A 16,902-nucleotide genomic window follows, 5' to 3' on the forward strand; every position below is an offset into this window, starting at 1 on the left:
ATGGAAAGGAGTGGCACTGTTATGACTCCCATGTTGATGGGATGATATGAGGACCCAGCCTTGATTGAGATCTCTGGGGATGGTGAGCAGCCCACACCTTCTCGCGCCACTCAGGCGATTCTAGAAATTGACAAGTGACTTTGTGGGTTGCAATTCCTGCTCTAAAGTTTAGGTGCTAGAAAAATATGACATTGGTTGCTTTTCTCTCAGTTCATCCTATGTTCATCCTAGAACATTTGAAGGCCACAACCATCTGGAAGAGGCTGAGAGAAAAATGCACATGATTGCCACATGATTGTGAGCATTTATTAAATAATACAGAAGCATGCACAAAAGAGTGGTTCACATGGCTCTCCTGTTAGACTTAAGGATATGATGGTTCATGGCCTCCCTCCTGACCGTATGTTACTTGAAGGGGTAAGTGTATTCATACTGTAGCAAGGGAAACTCAACCCAGGAGCACTGGCACTGAGTACTGGACCCTTTCCCCCTTCTCATAAATTGGCAAGCAAAAGAATCCACCATAGGAGTGAGGTGGGTAAATTTTCTTCCTCTCTTTGATCTAAATCTACTGAAAAATAGGAATCATCGAGGATCCTTCTTGTATTAAGGCAAGTTTGAATTGCTAGACTCACAACTCCTTCCTAGCTAGATTCTAGTTTTATATCCACCATGAATATGGTAAAATAATGTTAAAGGTAAAGGTAAATGTTTCCCCTTGACGTTACGTCCAGTCATGCCTAACTCTAGGGGGCAGTGCTCACTCCGTTTCCTAGCTGAGGGAGCCAGCGTTTGTCCGCAGACAGTCTCTGTGGTCATGTGGCCAGCATGACTAAACACTGAAGTGCATGGAACACTGTTACCTGCCCACTGAAGTGGTACCTTTTTATCTACTTGCATTTGCATGCTTTCGAACTGCAAGGTTGGCAGGAGCTGGGATGGAGCAAACTCACTCCATTGTGCAGATTCGAACCGGCGACCGTTCAATCAACCAGCCCAGCAGCACAGCGCCACCTGCAGTCCCTAAAATAACATTACATTCACACAATAACATACAGAACCTACCTGAGAACATTTCACCAAGAAAGGTCAACACCAATCCATTGGGACAGGATGCATTCAAATTATTGAAAAAACGGGCTTCTGGAATAGCTTCTGTTAGGAATGGCTCATCTGTTTCTAACTAGACAATGGAAAGTACACAGAAATGACATACCTTTACAAGCAATTGTAAACATATCTAGTTCATAATATTTGATGGAGCAATTATTTAACAGACTAATACAATGACAAGATATCATTTTACTGTACAAATTCTTCTTTAAAAACAAGTCTGCTTACATTACTATACCTCTATTAAATTAGTTTTCAAATAGGGTTAGCAGATACTTTCCTATTTTGAAGACATCAAAAATCCAAAATCTTGATCCCTTTGACCCATTTCTTTTTAAACAGCTGTTAAATCAGTTGCAAAGTTTGTGCTCATGCAGTAGTTGCTTATAATATACAATGCCAAAAATCATGATCATGATGTGCAATCCAGCTCAGAGAATGGGCAGCCTTGGATTCCAGCCAGCCACTCTTGCTGGGTTCAGATGTCAACACAACCCATAATATCACCCAGTAAGGATAACTGCTAATTAGGTGGCTCTCAACCAGCACATTCGGGACAGAAATAAGCCACAGTGGCTTATTTTCTCACTGTGATTGTGCAAAACTGCTCAGTATGTAGAATTGTGCTTTGTTTTGGTGCTCTGCACAGTGTGAGTAAATTCTTTGTGTACAGAAAAATACCGTGGGGAAACATAGGAAGATTAGAAGTGGGACATGAAAAACTGAATCTCTTTTAAAATTCAATGCATGAGGCAAGGAAATGGTGCTATAAAAAGTCTAATCCGGAAGAACCCTTCCAGATAAGGGGGCTCTGCCTACGTCTTGTATTTTCTGACTCCTTTCACCTTTGTTCTTTCTACAAACCTCCATCAAGGATGAGACAGCAGAAAAGCTATACACTTTCCTCTATCAGGAAGGTGTCAAGTTCAAACACTGACATCTCCAAGTAGGCCTGAAACTCCAGTCAGTGCAAGTAGTACTGGACAAGATGGACCCATGGTCTGACTCAGGATATGGTACCTTCCTAGGTTTCTAAGCTGCCTGAACCATATAGTTTCCTAGGTTTCTAAGTTACCTGAACTATATGGCAGCAACCATATAGTTTCTTTTTTATCTCAAATGTGAGTTTAATTTTTTCCCAATCCACTCATTCTCCATTGATTTTTCCTGCCCATTTTCCCACTTGTTCTCCCCTCCTCTTTTTTCTCCAGTTCTGTTTCCTCTGTCCTATACTACTCCACTTCTGTGTGTGCGTGCACACACACACACAGAAATGGAGAGGAAAGTGGGGGGGGGATTAAGTCTTCAAGAAGGGCTGGGCAGAATTACTTTGTTTCCCATTCTCATCCTCCCTCAATTCAGCCCAGTGGAATGGCTGGTGATGATCACAGCGCAGGGAACGCCAAATCTGAGACTGCAAGAATTAGGTTAGTTCTAAGCTCCAAGTTTGGAATAACTTGACAGTTGATTGTATTCCTGTGTATGCCCCAGCTCCACCTAGCATTAGCTGTCCTGCCTTCAATCCTACCAGCAGCCATGTGCACCAACCACCTCTGGATATTGAAAAAGTCTAAGAGAAGCTTTGCCTCCTATAGCTGCACATTTCTTTTGATCCACTGTGTCCGATTTAGATAAATAAGGTAAATCTGGGATGAGACGGCACATCATGAGTAAGAATCTCTCTTCTCAAAGCCTGTACTTCTCTGTCTCTTTAAGCAGCAGGATAGAAACTTGGTGGCAGTGTCTGTGTTTGGAAAATATTCATAGCTCTGCCTTGGAAATGGATAGCAAGGTGCTCACCATCACTCAAGGAGGATGCTACTGTTGTTGACGTATCTCAAAAGGGGCCAAAATCACACCATTGGTCTTGCACAAGATGTAGCTGTATAGCCACACTAGTGTGCACAGTTCCTTAGAGCTAAAATACCAATTTTAGAAAATTCCCTGCACCTTTTCTTGCTTTGAAGAATCTTCTGGTGATCCTGTCACTGTGAGACGAGAGCTCACTTTGGCAGATGGTACTGATTTAGCTGATTTTTCTTTACCAGACTTGTTAACCTTTCCTGCAGTCGAAACTGTAGCAGCAGAAACAGCTGAGGTTACAAAAGTAGAAGTGGGCACATTTACCGAAGGGATAGACAAAATGGCTGCTAAATCAGGATCCTTTTCCTCTGTAGAGGGTAGGGTGGGGTGAAGAATGGTTTGAATGAAACAGAAGAATAACAATGGTAAATGTGCTGCATTGTTGTGAACATTTCCAAGAGCTAAGGTTTTTTGTTTTTTTTTTTTAATGTTTGGTCAAAGTCAGGAGTTCTGAAATACAGCAGTTGGCTGCCTATGATGATGCTGGTCTGCCTTGTCAGTTGTAATCTGGATGTATGTTTCCATGACTGGCTGCAGCTAGGGATTTGCTTCTGGTGTGGGCTGGCAGTCCCAAATAGTCAGATACAAAAGATAGTCAGGTTCCAGATTAAGCAGAAAAAGAGGGCAGAATATTTATGTGGCTATGCAGGTTGCTGAGAAGCCAAGCTGAGAGCAATGTTCCACAGAGCAGGTCAGATGCATATGTATTTTAAAAAAATGTAAAGGTCTACATGCATTTTGAAATTGAATTCTAAAACACATTTAGCAATATAACCCAAGCCACTGATTTTTTTTCCATATGCATCAACACCTAGAGTGAAAATCAAATTTCATTGTAGTGCAGAACTGAATAGCAGTGACAAAGATCTTGCAGTGTAACTGACTATGTACTTCCTTTCACTTATTCTACCTGCTGCTTTTCCAGAAGATCCATAGCAACTAAAGGAAATATGGATTTCATTTTCTAAAGTTGCTGAAAACGATCCAAATTTGCTCACAGCTTTCTCTTGAGGAACTGAATTTTCTAAAAAAGAAGAAGAATGTACATTTGTATTTTAGACATCTGAACAGGATCATTTATCTATGACGACGGCTTCATTACTAAGGTCATGTGATGCTATTCCGTTCCGCAATGCGATCCACAATTATTCATACACATGCATACTGACACTTGGTGGGACCCTTCAGAGTAAACTAAATAAGGTAAGGCAAGTTACTTGGCTGCAACACTTGCCCGACTGATCATCTCTGAACTCACACATTTGAGTATTGCCTGCTCAGAGCAACATTCGGAACGTTGTAAAGCTGAGCAGACTTTTGGCAGGAGCCCATCCCCACTTTCCTCTGCACATGTTGCTAGGTGCAGCTCTTGCCTTGCAGTTTGTGCTGCCACAACAGAAGAAAAAAACTTAAGCAGGGTATGCAAGTGGGGAGGAGGGTGGATTGGGTGAGTTCACAGATGGCCAACTAAAGTTTCTGAATGCAATTACCATTTTCTCCTTATCAGTATTATATTATTTGCAAAGACTGACAAGAGCCAACACGCTTTCCACATTTACTTGTGATAGAGGGTCTAAACCCTGTTATGAATAGAATCCAAACGTAGAACAGAATCCAGCTTTTAACAATCTACAGGAGGTGGATTTCAGCATGTCCTGCTGGACAGACTTTCCTGAGGGTGCCCATCCAGGCATCTGACCAAGAAAGCTGCTGTCAAGCTGTCAGGACAGTGTTATTCCCACAGCTGAGGAGTGGGAGGACAGCAGAGCTTCCGGAGAGTCCTGAGGCTTGTCATGGACAAGATCAGAGTGGGGCAGAGGGCTGGAGACAGAGCGGGAGACACAGGCTCTTTGGGATGCTTGCCCTGTTGGCAAATTCCCATGGTCGCTCTGTGTGCTGCTCACATGCTGGCTCCCCAAGTGGCACAAACACAGAGCCACTTCAAAGCACCACTCCAACACAGGGCGGCAACCAGGCAGGAACGCCAAGCACTGCCGTGCCAAAGATCACTGCTCGTGGAGGAGGCATGGTTTGGTGCACCATTGCCAGGGATCATGTTGCCACAGCGAGGCATCAGAAAGCTGTGCGCCAACAAGACAGAAAGGGAGCACAGAGACAGCCAATCACTGTGCTGATGCCAGGAACTCTGCAGTTGTCAGGCAGATTTAGAGAGTGGACAAGTATGGGCAGAAGTGTCTGCTGCAGCCACAGCCACTTTTGCCACCCAAATCTATAGCAGAGACACAGAAACATGGCAGGTGGATCCACACGTACGGACAAGTGATGGTGAAGTGTGGAAACCTTACAACAAACTATTGCTTCTCTGCATGCTTTCAGGGAGAGGGAGGGGGAGAGTGGGAGAGAGTTTTACAATGATGCTCTTTAGTACTTTCCAAGAGCTTGTCAGAAATGAATCTGAAAAGAAGTTCTGTAGCCTGAACTAAACCATGGTTTGGCCAAGACATCTGAACCAGACCAGATGGCCAACCACAGCAGGCTGTTATTTTTCACACAGCTGGTCACTCTCTCACCTGACTTGGACTCTTGATCTTCCAGGGAGCCAAAACTTTCTTGTATATTTTTATTTTCTCTTGCACCTTCCTGGGGGTCTATGATATGAACAAAGAAACTGTGGTGGTCCTTTATCACCTTCACTTTGACCAAGGTTGCCCCTTGCAAAAAGAAGAGAAAAAATGGCAAAAGATGCATTCTTCTGCAGATAAAAATTTCACGAGAGCCAGGGTAGTGTAGTGGTTAAGAGAACCATAGAAACAGAGCAAAAAATCTTAAAGAAGAATCACCTTTTTCAAATATTATCTTTTCTGCCTGGATTTGCCCTCCATCAGTAGGAAATAGATATTGGATGGTCCCTGCAACTTGAATGGGATTCTCACCCATATTGTATCCAAGAAACTAGGAGAGAACAGTTATTTTTAAAAAGGTATAATCAGGTAGAAAAAAATATTGTTATATCAAACTAGGAAAATAGTCTAAAACATCCAATCAGCAAGATTTCCATGCTCAACTATTTTGTGACTAATTTCCCCCCTTAAAGTGTTAATTATCATACAGTCCCCTATTTAAAAAAAAGTTGTAGAGAACTGCAAGGTCATCATGTCCCTCTGCATCACCAGAACTAAACCCCATTTGGTTGAATGCAAAAGAGGATTTTAGAGATCTGGTGTTAAGAAGGATTTGGTCTTGAAACAAAAAGTTAAAAGAAGTAACCAGAGCAAAACTAGTACTGAGAGAGTTCACATAAGCAACCCTGTAAATATACCATCATATGCTGACTGTTCACTTATGCCAACATTTGATCATGCTTACTACACAGATTATTTCCTTGTCCCCCATTCCCCCTCCCACCAGCTGAGGCATATATGCCAGGTTACTAAAGTTGATGGATTTCCCCAGTCTGAGCTTGATGAAGGGCAACTGCAGAATAAAAGCCTTGTTTAGTAGGGAAGGTGCTCTGAGAAAAAGGAGGATGTCGAGAAGATCTGCCAGTCTTTTTGCCATCTCTTCTCTTTGAGTGAAAGAAAAGACTGATACACCTCTGCAGAAACCTCTGAAATACCACTGGGAATGAAAGGAAGTGCGAGAAAGGTTGGCTTTAACCCCTCCATGGGGAGGGGAAGACAAAGGCTCTTCACACATCTCAAAACAAACCCTTGGATGAACCAAATGCCTGCCTGGGTGGCACCATTTTTCTTACCTAAAAACATTTAAAGTTCGGGGAACAGAAGTCATGACTCTCTGCAGCTATTTCTCCCTTTGTTGTGGCTCATATTGCCTTAGGAGAAATGCCTGATATGCAGGGTAAATCTAGAAAGAAATTTACAAACCTGAAGGATTGTGCAAGGCACTACATTAATAAATAGTGAAGAAAGATGCAGAGTTCAATTGTTTTTTGCCTAGTTTGACCAAATTGGAACAAGGATATAATCCCTGTCAATATGTCTGTTGTGGAAATTGAAAGGAACTGTGTAAGAAGGCTGAATCCATGTCCCCTTGAATGTGCACACTGACAGTGAAGCTGCCCCCAAAATGCCACCAACATCTAGCAAGCTTTGAACTAAGACTCTATCCAAGCACAGAAACCATAAATGGAATGGACAAAGATAACAAAGCAAAACATGCTAAAACATTTACCTTAATTGTGAGGAAGAGTTAAACCAAGATACAGAGACAATGATAGCACTCAAAAGCAGGCTGTCTGTTCCAAATAGTACTCCTGCAGCAGTAAACTGTCTCACCTCATAATCTTTCTCTGGGGGCAAAGGAGGGATATTCTGTTTACTTTGTTTCTGTACTTTTGACTGGTCTTCAGAGTCTGGTGATTTAGCTGCCTCTGGTGATTTCGATGGTGATTTTGATTTCTCCTTGGAAGACTTCTTCTTGGATGCTTTTCCTTCCTCAGAGGCTGGTTGCTCCTTACTTTGCCCCTTTTTTTTGGCACTGGGTTTTTCCTTCTTCTCAGCTTTTTTTAATTCTTTCAGTCGTTCTTCCTCTAATAGTCGCTCCTGCTCTTCCTTCCAAGCCTATATAAAAAGGAAAGCTCAGAGTTGAAACTTAAGATGTAGAAGATTCCTGAATGGTTTTCCAACATATTTTTCTTTTACTGAAAGCAGCCACAGGCAAGCAGTGTGATCTGTGCTGTTGTACCCTCCATGGCTAACACCAACATCAGGGAATTATGTGTTTGTAGAGTTAATTGCCATTCCTGACACCCACAGCCATTTTTGGCAAAAGAAAAAGACATCAGGGATCCACAATGTGGATCTCCTATGGCTTATTTACTCTGGCCACCAGTTAATTATCATTCTGTTTCATTATGGAAACAATATGGAAGCTTAAAAAGTTATTTGTGAGCTTTTCTACAAGTGGATGTTAATTGGTTGTTAATCTGTAATATCTACTTTGGAGTTCATTGAAGAATTGAGATCCAAGCACGACACATGAGTTTCCTTTCTGATTTTCACATTCACAAGTAAATGCTACCAAAAATGCTTGTTAGACATAGAAACAAAATGGGAGGGTCATGCTATTGTCTGAAGAACCTGTAAATAATTGTGAGTAGGGAATATCAAGCACATGCAGAAAAGTACTATATTTCATGATAGGCTGAAGGATTTCTTCTGTTTTTTGCATTTCTTTTTTGGCGGGGAAGGCATAGGTTTAACTGTAGAAATTCGATCTATTTTAAGGAAAAAGTAATACAGTGGAACCTCGGCTCACGAATGCCTTGGTTCATGAACAAATTGGGTCATGAACAAAAATGTCTGAAAATTTTTGACTTGGGTCACAGACACCACTTTGGGTGGTGACCCAGATCGCAGCCATCTCCCCCGAGTGGGGAGATGGCCATGATTGCAGTTGCTTTCATGCAGGGAAGGTGTGCATAATCAGAGGCGCGCTCCTACAGGAAAGACAGGTGCAATCTCGGAGATCTCCCCACTCCCCCAACCAGCACGATTGCGGCCATCTCCTTGTCCCCTGCAACACAACCAAGATTGTGCCTGTCATCCCGGCATGCGCCCATCATCCTGGCGCGCTGGGGGGGTGGGGGGAGAGAGATGGGCGTGATTGCAGGCACACTGGAGGAGGAAGAGACGGGCGCAAATGGCGTGCTGGGGGGAGGAGAGATGGACGCGATCTTGGCCATCTCCCCCCCGCCCCCAGCACGATTGCGGCCATCTCCCCACTCAGGGGTGGCGGGGAGATGGCTGTGATCTTTGTTGTTGTCACTTTGCTTCACATTTTTCTGATTTAAAAAATGGTTACAGAATGGATTAACCTTATTTACATTGAACCTTATGGGGAAATTTAACTTGGCTCACAACCAATTTCGGTCATGACCAGAGTCCTGGAACAGATTAAGTTCATGAGCCAAGGAACCACTGTGCATAAAAAGAAATAGAAAAGAAACAATTATTAAAATAATAACATAATAAAGCAGCAACAAAGATTTAAAGTAACTTTAAAAGATAAAATAAGCTTGCATACTAGCTGACCCAATAAGGATATTGCTTAAAAACAGATTTTGGTTTTTTTCTTAACGGTCAAGCTATTATGGAAGATAAAACAGATAAAACACCTCCCCTTTTGGTATCATTTGCAAGAAGATAATAGTTGTTGGAAGATAATAGCTGTTCTTGGGCATTCACTGTGACATATGCATGCAGTCCTCCCTTTGGGAATACTGTAAGTAACTAGAGTTCATTTATTAGCCATACTTACATGTGTATACATACATACATACATACATACATACAAGGAGCACACTTCAGATTTGGCCAACTCTCATCCCAAATGAGAGCACACAAAAAAGTTGGTAGTAAGCATGAATATCAACTCTGAATTCCCTTCCCCCAGCCTACTAAGGACAGGGCATTCTTTTAAGACTGAGAGGCAATTAACACATCAGTGAAGGCAGAAGCCTTGTTATTTTATTTTTAACAATCAGACAAGAAATTAGAAGCAGGACAAAATCTGCTTATATCTGTTCAGTCACTGCGAGCCCTTAACAGCAATGGATAAACCCCAATCTGGCCCAGTTGTGCAGCACTATCTGCAGTCTCAGGCTGCACCAACAGCCAAATAATTGGGTAATTTCCAGGAATTTGATATATTTGTATATCAAGCCTCCCATGTACTCTCTCCACATAAGGAAAATACAAAGAGGATAGCATTTTGTGATGGTGCCAGCTTCTAATCACAGTGAATGGTCTGGTCAGGGCTCTCCAACCCTAGTGTTTTTGGGCAGCAAAGTTAAAATAATATCACAGGACCATTTCACTGCTCATGTTCTGCCTACCAGGGCTAGGATCATTAAAAGGTTTCTGTGAAATATGTGTGGCTAAGCAGGGTATAAATAGTTCTGAAAATAGCAGACAATCGACTCTTAAGTAAGAAACCTGCAAAGAAGGGGAGGTGCAGAGAATCATGTAGTAAGGGGGCCCTCAATTTTGGAGGTAGGGGAAAATGTGGATATACACTTTGGCCTCTAGGAGCACCAGCAACAAATGAAATGATCTGCAGATAGAAGTTTTTGTTCATGTGTTTACCTTAAGAGAGTCATCTCTGACAAAGATATTTTTTTCCTTCTCAACTAGAGGTTCAGGAGAAACGTCTACTTTACTTTTGGGAGGACCTTTTAGTATTGAGACAAGAATAATATATAAATATATATTACAGAAACATGAAAAATAATTCATTAAAAGGTCTATGTAACAAATACACTGTTAAACTTTAAAAGCATATAGAACTAAAGTACCCATATTCAGTATAATCAGTCTGATTGTGGCTATAATTCACCTCATATGCAACCTTATACCTGAACCCATAACATTCATTTAAAGACACACCTGCAGGAGTATCTAGGAGTGCCTCTTCCAACATAGTTGTGATGGTTCATAAGATAAAAATCCACAGTTGGGAAATAGCTTGATTAGGAAAGTAAGGAGTAACATGCCAATCTTCATATTAGTAAAGCCAGAGATTAATTTAAGGTATTGTACTAGATTAAAAATGTAATTGACACTAACAGAAGCCAAAAACCAAAACCAAAACCCCCTAGTTGTTGGAGAAGTGAAACCCCCAGAATACAAAATAACAGCCCAGAAACATTCTCTTAGAGCAATCACTTGAGGTGGTAATTATTAATCTTCAACACATTATTAGTTGCTCATAAAGGAATGTATGGAACAATACATCAATTTTACATCAATTTGTTAGAGTGTGAATTTGAAGAGTTAATGGGATTCCGTGACAACATATAGAGGAAAGTACTATGATTACTAGCACTCTGAGGCTCAATTCAAACATCATGACAATTGTTTTGACTATAGTTTAACCCCCAAACCACAATTTAGTACAGTTAGTAAAAAAATAAAGAAGGAATGGCAGGAATTTCTGAAACTCTAAAAGATTTTTATTAAGTAGAGCAAGCATGTTTGTTAGACTTTCTCTTGGAATGGAAGAAAGTAATTGATTAAGTTTACAGCAAAACATATTCAGTTTAACCAGCAGGAAATAACTCCACATTATGAGCAGCAGAGTAATGAAAAGGGAAACTAAAAAGTAAATAAGGCTATAATCCTGTAACAACTTACCTGTGAGTTAATGCCGTTGAATTTGAAAGTTCTTATGGATAGACACTTATAAACAATTGCTTGAGAAACTTTAAACAACTTACTTTTGGACTTCTTTGAGGCAGCACCTTTTTTGCCAGAAGTTGAGGGCTTTACATCCTCAGGTGGCTTTTCTGCTATCTCTTTAGCTAATCTAAGTGCTTCAAGTTCCTTAGCCATTTTTTCTTCCTGGTATTTGGCTTCTTCTCGTAGTATCCATTCATCAATAGAGCTAGCTACCAATTCCAGATAATTCCTGGAAGAAATATTTCTGCTTTTATCAACAAGAATGCAGGGTGATCAAGGATCTTTTCCTTCTCATTTTAAAATGTTAAACCTTTTTACTAGGTTACCTGCCATTTTGCATTTCAAATATTATAACATATTTTATCCTGCTCAACCAAGGGCTCATAAATCTTACCTAGAGCAAGTGAAGGATGGTGGCAGAGGATGCTATTTATACTAATTAGGTTTATTTCCCCCTTCTCAACACTGGGCTAATAGCCTAGCCTTGAAATAAGCTTGAGCTGTTGCTGCCATCAGGGCTTGAAGTTCCTGGAGGACTGCTTGGTATAGAAATAAGATTTTGAGGAACATGGCTATCTGGAGGGCTCCTTTTCCCTGTCTTTAAAAACAGTAAAGGTACAATCAAAATCAGCTACATCTTTTGTGGGAGAAGCATGGAGGGAACCTTTTTGTCCTCTACTGTATGCTAATAATCCTCCAAGTTTGGAAGATTGTGGGCAGCTACACCGGATTACACTGTAAACCTTTCTATTATTATTATTTGTCCTTAATCTGCAACTGAGACTGCCTCCAAGTGATCCTGAAACTGGTTTTGACACAAGAATGGATACTAGTTAGTATTCTCTAGTTGCATAAATAGAAGTTTCTCCTGAAAGCTATTTTGAAAACCATGGATACTGCTTTGAGCTATAGGATGTTTAAAGAGGCATTTGCCTGTAATATTGTATAAGGAGAGAGACTTCCTTTAGTGTCTTTTTTCTTGTCCAAGCCATTCAGGCCATTTTATTAGCCTAAATAAAAGCAATGAAGACTGGGAACTGAGGCTGGGAACAAAGCTGTAAGAACCATGGATGAAACTTTAAGCTTCAGTCCTCCCTCTGTGTCAGCCTATCAGTAGTTCACCAGTTGCTGCTGCATTTGAATGCATTTTGAAATGGCCAGGAAGTCAATTAATTTCTTCCAGTAACTAGAATTTTGTTACAAATATAGTAATATGGCTTAGGTTTGTTTCAGCTATTTGTTATGAAGAATTTCATCACAAAAGACTTGGAATGACAACTTGTGCAACTGCCACTGGTCTTAGAGGATTTGAGAGTAGCAACATGGCTTTGCTCATCAGCTGAATCAGGCTAGAGGAATGTTATGGTCCTGGCCAGGCAAACTAGGTAAAGAGATTCATAGGAGACCACCATTTGTGGCAAGTTTTTGGAATTAGCTTGTCTAACACTACAGACAGGGATGCACCTCTTCTGTTTGTCTTTCCCAGATGGATGGTCAGACATAATGCAGCAATCTGGCCTTAGTACAGTATCCGCACTGCTACAGTATATATCAAGACGACAGTTGGGCCACACATTACTGCCATGTGCCAAATTTGTTTATAATTCTGTTTACTCTTCTGCACAACGCATCTTCTGGAATTTTATTTATTTGTTTGTTTTTGTTAACAATGATTTCCATCCTCACTATTTTCCTGGCTCTTCCCTGCCAAAAGACATACCTGCAATAAGCAAACTTTTAAATAAATACCAAATTATCTCAAAGGTCTGCCAAGAGAACCTACAAGGACCATCCTGGCAAGGCTTAAAGGAGAATTTATATGACTTTTCATTAAATACAGTTGGAGAGCCACCCATCTCCAAAACTGGATCATCTGTTCTCCCCCATCATTATCACCTGTGTGCTGAACCTTCTGGCATTCCATATTCCCCTCCCTAATTCCATCAGAGTACATTCTGTTTTCCCTCAATCATTTATAATCCCTAACATTCCTTATACAAGCCCAGTGCAGACTGCCAGGAGAAGAAAATTGAGGCACAAGACATTCTGGATTCCAGAATACATCTCAACAACTCCAATACATTGTTGACTAGACAACTCCAATACATTGTTGACCAACTGAAACCAACCATATCCCACAGCTACTCCACCAGTTTCATAGATGCCATCAAGACCTCCATCCCTGCAGGGGCACAGTAACTGAGGGGAGGTTATTGTCATGTTCTATTCTGCCATGTTCAGACAACCTTTCTGAACTTCTTTTCATCTGAGGGTATATAGCCTAAGGGACACAGGTTTAGGCAAGATATCTAAGTGTCTTGGAGTTCTGCCTGTCTACACTTGAGCAAGAATATGGATCTCCTCATTTTGCTGGGCCCCCTAATGAGCTTGATCCCAGATCCTGCATATGCTGCTTGGTTCTTCCATTGTTTGGTAGATCTACTGGAGAGTGTATAATAGCACCTATTCCTGTGATATAACCAAGTCTGGAGTTTCTACAGCCATCCCAGACTGTATTCCATTTATCTGCCTCAGCAGAGCGACAATAAGTAGAGGCTTTCAGGGCTTTTACCACTAATTATGCCATAGGTGACTGCACAGGGTTGGGGGAGATGACTCCCTCACTGACAGAGGACATAGTTCCTATTCTAGGTCACTCAGATTAGCTCCCATGGTGAATGGGGAGAGTATGGCTAGAAGTGCCCTGTGAAGCTGAAAGTTTGCCTCAAGGTCACAAAAGTGGGTTGATTCTCTTTACTACAGGGAGAAACTGACTCATTTTCCACTGCCACTCCAAGTAAGACTGGCATGCTCCAAACAGGAATGGCACGCTCTGGGTGCCTGTGTGTTTCCACAAGCTCTTGTAGTATGGTACTTAGGTTCATGATGTGGCTAATTGGTTTCCACTGTGACAAGGCCAACCCCATTTGGGTTGGGAAGGTACCTATAGAAAAGAATACATGGTTTACAAGAATACATGTGTAGTGGCTTCTATAGGGCCACTATGCTTCAGAACTGTGCTGGAGTGATGCCTGTGTGACATTTTCCTCCCCCCCCCTTTTTTTTTTCTAAAGTCAACTGAAGAAAAGACTTAAGTGTGATCCTACAAGGAGCTCTCTCTGCTCTCAGTGGCAAACAAATGAAAGGACTTTGGTTCAGCCTGCCAATCTACAACAAAGGCAAGCAGGCATCTAGGCATCCAAAGGGGAGTGCGCTGCTGCTGCTGCTGAAAAGGGACACAGCCTTTCCTTTTGCTATCTCAGTGCTAACTGGTCTTTTCTTGGGCTTGAAAACTAAATGTACAAACAGTGAATTGCTCTCTTTGATGAACTATTTTTATTCAAAGCTAATCAAGCTTTATGTGAACCACCAGAGCATGCCATCCTCTTGTGAAAGCCAGAAGGAGGCTAGAGTGAGCCAGCCTGAGGATAACCAAATATTAGAGCTGAATCCTATTGGTTGCGGCATGCTATCATAGGGCTTTTTATACCACAGCAGTTTCTATTGGCAGTTATCAAATAATACAATTAATCATTCCTCATCATCGTAAGTCATCATAATATCCTTTTTGTGTGGTATTTCACACCTCTGTAATATTTGGAGAATTTACCTGAATCCAACATCAGAATGCAATGCAACATTCCAGGACTCCTGAAACTGATGGCGTTGGTTCATAGGATTGTGAAGGACTATCAGTAAAGAGTTATCTTGAGTGTGATAGTAAGAATCAATGCACCTGTAATTCTGGGTTGCATTGTGGAGAACCTGAAAATGAAAACAACCTTTTGTTAAAAGCCTGGCTGTAAAGATATTGGGAGAAAAGGACAGCATTTTTGGACAGTTTTAATACACAAAGCAGGTAACATGTACAGATACCCATTACCACCTCTTGGCTTTGCACTTTCAATAGAATAACTTGCCTGTATATGATAGCATAAAAATAAAAGGTAAAAAATTAAATAATAAAATAATTATAATTATATAAACAATTAAAACAATTAAAGGTAAATGAGATTTAATATAACATATATGACCAACTCTTCCACCTCAGCACAAAATACTTAAACATTCCAAAGAAAACAATAACAAAATCGTCAGAAACAAACTTAATTTTGGAGAAAATAAGTTAATTACTTTTTTTTTAAGCTGGAGCTCTAAAATTATATAGATATTTATGCAGTTACGCTATATGATGAGGAAGCTGCAGTAACAGAAGCTGGAAGCCTTCTCTCTGCTTTTCCACTATCTCCAAAATGCAAATATAGGCATATTCTACTTACCTTCATCAAAAAGTAACTGTGGTAACATTGTAGATGGACAGAAAAGGCAACTTCCCATACTTTGATGACAGGCATGAAATATCACTTATCAAGTGCAGATCTGAACCAGTGATAAAAAAATGAAATACACACTACCCTCTACTCATTTTGCTTCTATGGCATAAAAAGAAATACCTGGAAGAGGAGATGTGGTGGGAAATGTTCCGCAAAACTCCAGTCATTCAAACACCGCTGTTGGGTCTTCTGTATGGTTGTTAATTCTATGTCCAAAATTACCTTATGAAACACCACAGGGCAAATAACATTATCCTCAGTTAATAAGTCTGGGATAGAAGACATCACATACCAAGTGGCAGCATCTTTTTTTAAAACTTCAGAATCACATAATTCATTTTAAATTAGTCCACTTAAAATACATGCAGACATATTTCCACATTGGCATATCCATCCTACCAACATTATTGTGTTTTATATTTATTCATTCATTCATTCATTCAAACAATCTTTTCCCTACATAAGCTTGGTCTGGACTTGTGCAAAGCAATTCCAAGGAGCAAGCGACCACTTGAGGTAGAAGTATTAATGGAAAGTATCATTTGCCTCACCTAAAAATTTCACAAACACTTCCCAGAAAAATGATGTTCTCTGCATCCAATATGCTGACTTGTTTTGGGTATGATGACAATTCTAAAATGTATTCTGGGACTATCTCAATGGATGAACCCATAGTTCACACTGCCTTTTCAGAGAAACCATACTGTTAATTTTTTGGCTGAATAGAATCCATATCACTGCTTCAGAAACAAGAACCCATTCCATGCTCCTACCCTTCAAATTAGTCTGATGATAAAGCAAGTCTATAAATATAAATTCGCTTAACACTTGTACAGTTTTCAGCAATAAATTAAGCTGCTTCTGAAATCCTTTCTCCTATCAATATAACAGCCAGTATAAAAGCCAAAATCTGTGATCTGTCTGATACGGTGGTTCTGTGATGTAGGTTAAGTAGATCTGTGCTGTTGTTATCATCATTGTTGTTGCTGTTGCTGTTTTCATTTCTATACCACCCCACAGCCACAAAAACAGATGATAAAAACACAATAAAAATATAGAAAAATCAGAAAAAAGACACTGTCATGAGGTGAAGCTTTTCTCATGATCAATTAATTTCTAGTTTGAAACTCAGTCCACACTTGTTTGCTACTGGGAAACCTTTATGATGATTCAACTAAGTAGATATCATTTTGTGGGAGAGATTTTTTTTGGTCTCTATGGGACTAGTTTGATTACCTGAAGATACAGTATCTTGGGATTGTGGTGGTATAGCTCTAATAAAACGTCTACCTAGTGTGCAGCTGCTGTGAAGAAAGCAAATTCCATGTTGGACTTAGAAGTGGAATAAAAGCAAGTCTGCCAATATTGGACAGCCAGTGTGGTATATTGGTTAGAGTGTTGGACTGGGGAGATCTGGTCCACACTCACTGGGT

At 40.6% G+C, this 16,902-nt stretch overlaps 1 protein-coding gene across 1 annotated transcript in view; it reads right to left on the bottom strand.

The window, feature by feature from the left end:
- The window catches only part of SPAG17 (sperm associated antigen 17), a 112,093-nt gene that overhangs the window by 50,721 nt on the left and 44,470 nt on the right, over positions 1-16,902 (bottom strand). The window contains exons 16-27 of the mRNA XM_044449708.1: positions 15,590-15,691; positions 14,746-14,900; positions 11,174-11,364; positions 10,044-10,129; positions 7,233-7,517; positions 5,778-5,889; positions 5,508-5,648; positions 4,194-4,205; positions 3,887-3,991; positions 3,064-3,284; positions 2,014-2,019; positions 1,066-1,183 (exon numbers count right to left, since the gene is read on the bottom strand). Coding sequence (XP_044305643.1) covers positions 1,066-1,183; positions 2,014-2,019; positions 3,064-3,284; positions 3,887-3,991; positions 4,194-4,205; positions 5,508-5,648; positions 5,778-5,889; positions 7,233-7,517; positions 10,044-10,129; positions 11,174-11,364; positions 14,746-14,900; positions 15,590-15,691 — 1,534 coding nt within the window. The remainder of the gene's footprint in view (positions 1-1,065; positions 1,184-2,013; positions 2,020-3,063; positions 3,285-3,886; positions 3,992-4,193; positions 4,206-5,507; positions 5,649-5,777; positions 5,890-7,232; positions 7,518-10,043; positions 10,130-11,173; positions 11,365-14,745; positions 14,901-15,589; positions 15,692-16,902) is intronic.

The sequence above is a fragment of the Varanus komodoensis genome, unplaced genomic scaffold (genome assembly GCF_004798865.1).
Source record: "Varanus komodoensis strain SLA01 unplaced genomic scaffold, ASM479886v1 scaffold60, whole genome shotgun sequence".
NCBI classification, from domain to species: Eukaryota; Metazoa; Chordata; class Lepidosauria; order Squamata; family Varanidae; genus Varanus; species Varanus komodoensis.